The following is a 3,793-nucleotide window of genomic DNA, read 5'->3' as shown; positions in this document are numbered from 1 at the left end:
CAGCAGCAGCTAAAAGGGTGTGTGACCACGCTCTGCAAGCATCTCAAGGGGCATTGGCATGTGCGGGGTCACCCACCATGACCGGGCACAGGCTTGAGGGATCCTCAGTTGAACAATGACACAAGATTGTTACCATCAAACCTTTGTTTTCCTCTGGATCCTCTGCAAATGAGGGTGTTTATGGGGCTGGAGCAGCTCCCGTATGGAGACAGGCTGAGAACATTGGGGCTGCTCAGCCTGGAGGAGAGAAGCTGTGGGGTGACCTCAGAGCAGCTCCCAGTGTCTGAAGGGGGCTACAAGGATGCTGGAGAGGGACCTGCATCAGGGACTTTATTGGCAGAACAAGAGTGATGAGTTCAAACTGAAACAGGGGAAGTTCAGGTTGGAGATAAGGCAGAAGTTCTTCCCTGTGAGGGTGCTGAGGCGCTGGCTTGTTTGTCCTACAGCACAGGTCACTTACTGGCCTGGGCACCCAGGACCCCTTTAGAGGAGGGGGAACGTGACCAGTTTGCCCGCAGCTGATGGCCATTTGCCCCATAAGACAGTGCACTAAGGGTTGGGAGGAGAGGACCAGTGCACAGCAGGGAAAGGGAACATGGGGAGCAGAAGAGCCTGTATTCCCCACAGTGAGATCCCACACAAGTGGCAGTGGCTTTCTAGCACGGACATGGTGGCAGCACCAATCCTGCACCCCAGAGCAGAGTTAAGCACATGGATTGTGGTGAGGTTTTACCCCTCTCAGCCCTCACACAGCTCCTCATCCCCCTTCTCTTACACTTCATGCTGCAGAAGGCACCCGGGGCTGGTGCAGCCCCTTCCCATGCTGGCTGAAGGCATCACCAGGTTCATGCTGCAGCCACCCCACTCCCAGCACAGTAACTCCCATCAACCCAGAGACAGCATTTCCCATACACAAGACGAGTGTTTATTCAGAGTTAACATTTGTAGACAAAAAGGTATTTTCCCTTCCCCCCACATAGTTAATAGCCTTTTTTATATAAATAAACATTTAGTGCTGGGAGCTCACCAGCTTCACTGACAGCAAAGTGCATCGTGGTGCAAGGCAGGAGGTTGACCCTGTCCCTTTTCTACCTGGGACCATCTTGCACCAGTTTCCAGAGTCCAAATCCAGCAGAGCAGGAGATGAACCCTATGAAAGTGCTGAGACCTGACAGTGTCGAGTCCCTCAAGAGCAGGGACGGACCCTTCAGCGTTGGGACGGAGCAGCCCTTGCTCCAGGACATCCCTTGGTCCCAGAGGTGACTGAAGCCACTCGTTCTGCAGAGCCAGGTGAGGGTCTTCTCCCCACCCCAGCCCCAAAGGAGGAAAAAGTCCAGGAAAAAGGAAGAAAAAAAAAAAAAAAAAAAAAAAAAAAAAAAAAGAAAAAGCTACAATTTCTTCTTTCAGTGTCATCCCTGGTGGGGAGCAGGAGCCTGCTCCAGAGCGAGCCAACAGAGCAGGGACAGGCGCTCCCCAGCCTCGTGTCAGTGTGGAAAGAGGCAGGAACACGAGGGCAAGCACTCAACAAGCCAAGGTCAGAAGGTGGAGGTTTGGGTCAGCAGCATCCAGGGGACCCCGAAGACTCGCACAGGCAGTGTTGGTCCTGCAGTAAGCACAGCACTGGGAGCCTCCAGCAGGTTTGTCACCATCTGCAGCCTGTCTGACAGGGGACACCAGCAGCGGGTCACCAAGGAAGGGCTGTCCAGGGAACAGCCTCTCCCAGGCAGCCGTGGGAAGGAGCAGCCCCTACATCACTGCTAGGTCCATCCTGATGGGTAGAGGGTCACCTCCATGTGCCAGCAACTGGGGTGTCCCCTGGCCAGGCTGTCCCAGAGCAATATAATCCACACCAGTGACCCTTTTAGGATACCTGGTGCCACCAAGTGTCTGGGACACAAGTGTCCCCCATGGCCAGCCATCAGGCAGAAGAAGGACCATGGCTGGACAGGAGGATGATGCTTGGTCCCACCAATGCTGGGCAAAGGACACGCTTTCTTCTCTGCAGGCAGGGCAATGCCTTAGAGCCATCAGGCCCATTTCAGTTCTCCTCTATCCCCTCAACATGGGCTACTCATACATTGCACACAGTGAAGGTCCCTCAGGACCCCAGACTACTCATAAATAGGAAACTACAGACTCTACATTGCTTCATAGACAGCTTACACAGTACAGAGTGGGGGGAAAGAGCCACGGACACCCCCAGGGAACACGAGCAGCTGTCCCCGATGGCAGAGGAGCCAAGCACCATGTCATGGCTTGGGCTTCTCAGGGGCGATCCTCCGCTTGGAGCTGTAGAAGTCTGGAGGGCAGAAAGAGAGGGTTGGGAAGTGCCTCCGGCCTGTTGGAAGCAATGGGCAGGCAGAGGGAGGTGTGCCCAGGGAAGCTCCCCAAAACCCAGCCCATCTTACAGCCACCCCCCAAAGATCCTGAAGAGAAGAGCTGTGAACCATCTCTTCTGTTTGGTCTCACTTGCATTTCCACTCCAGGCCCTGATCTTACAGGACAGGATCAGGCCATGGGAGCTGAAGGTGAACAACTATTTTGGGGCATCCTCAGTTATGAAGCCCACATGCCCAATATAAGGGCCCTGCCTAACCCCCAGCATCCAAAAAACACCCAGTTTGCAGCCTTTCCCCTTGGAAGATGGGCTCTGCTCTCCCCGGAGAGATGCAACAGAAGGTGGCTCCTTCCCATGCCCAGGAGCCAGGCAGGGCTCCGGCTCCCAGGTCCTCTCCATCTGTCCCTACCAGGAAAGCCACAATCCAGGGGTGCCCCCCCAGCTCCAGCACTCACCTTTGATGGTGGTCTGCCCACGTTTCAAGCTCTGCGGGGCACCAGCCCTGTAAACCCCTGAGCTCTGCTGAGATCCCTCAGGGCAAATCCTGCCAAGATACTCATTGGAGGGGACCTTGTGGACCAAGGAGCTCCTGCTCTTGCTGCTGGTGGCCTTGACCAGGCTGTGGACCTCCTGGGGCAGCTCCTCAGGCAGGAAGACCCTCTCCCACTGGAACTGTCCTTCCAAGGGAGTCTCGGTCTCAAAGTCGAAGTTCCAGCGCTGCTGAGCTTCTTCCAGGTTTTGCTTCAAGAGGTTCTCAAAGTCGTGCTGGAGCTGCTGGTGGTCCACGGGGCCAAAGAGGTTCCTGCAGACCTTGCTGTTGCACGGCATCTGCCCAGCCTTGCTCTGAGACAGGGGCATTGTGGTGGCTGGGAGGGAACAGAGCAAGTTACTGGGGTGTTGGACAAGCCACAAGCAAGCCCAAGGGCCAGCACATGTTCTACCAGAGCAAAGCACACTGTAACCAAGGTGGGACAACCTGGGTTGGGCTCCACAATGAGGCAGCATGGAGAGAACCCCCATCTGCCAGTGCTCCTCTTGGACTCACATTTGGGATTTTAGTGGTGCCTCAGAGGCTTGAGCATGACCGAGGTCAAACACAGCTGGTATAGAACCAGCTAGGTGGGAAAAGACCTTCAAGATCATCAAGCCCATCATCCAAGGAATGATGCAGAAGGATGGGGAAGGTGCACATGGTGATGTTCCCCATTCCTCCTGCCATGGCAGAGCATCCAGCATCAACACTGCCACCAGTTCCATCACAGCCTGCTTCATTCCCCCTTCCACACAGGCACATGGGCAAGCAAAGCTACAGGATGTTTTTCTAGCCCATTTCTTCACCTTGAGAACCCTGGTCGAGTGGCAAGGAAGCCTTTTGAGCAACTGCAAGAACATGCCACAAGCTTGACCACTGTTAACCACCCTCCTAATCTGCAAGAAGCTGTTGGGTAACCAGAG

The 3,793-nt window shown here is 55.0% G+C and overlaps 1 protein-coding gene across 1 annotated transcript; it reads right to left on the bottom strand.

The window, feature by feature from the left end:
• Window positions 1-2,249: 2,249 nt before the first annotated feature.
• LOC104401887 (cyclin-dependent kinase inhibitor 1-like) lies at window positions 2,250-3,196 on the bottom strand. Its single transcript, XM_010009606.1, has 2 exons — window positions 2,794-3,196; window positions 2,250-2,299 (listed from the first exon to the last, which is right to left on the bottom strand). Exons 1-2 carry the CDS (start codon window positions 3,194-3,196, stop codon window positions 2,250-2,252), a joined length of 453 nt encoding a protein of 150 aa, XP_010007908.1.
• Window positions 3,197-3,793: the final 597 nt, after the last annotated feature.

The sequence above is a fragment of the Nestor notabilis genome, unplaced genomic scaffold, assembly GCF_000696875.1.
Source record: "Nestor notabilis isolate BGI_N333 unplaced genomic scaffold, ASM69687v1 scaffold19432, whole genome shotgun sequence".
NCBI lineage: Eukaryota > Metazoa > Chordata > Aves > Psittaciformes > Psittacidae > Nestor > Nestor notabilis.
The sequence above is the reverse complement of the archived record's forward strand: the minus strand, read 5'-3'. Positions and strand labels throughout refer to the sequence as shown.

Coding starts and splice junctions, on each gene's coding strand:
- LOC104401887 (XM_010009606.1), bottom strand. CDS start 3,196: ATGCCCCTGTCTCAGAGCAAGGCTGGGCAGATGCCGTGCAACAGCAAG. Junction 2,300..2,793: donor TGGGCAGACCACCATCAAAG/GTGAGTGCTGGA, acceptor TCTGCCCTCCAG/ACTTCTACAGCTCCAAGCGG.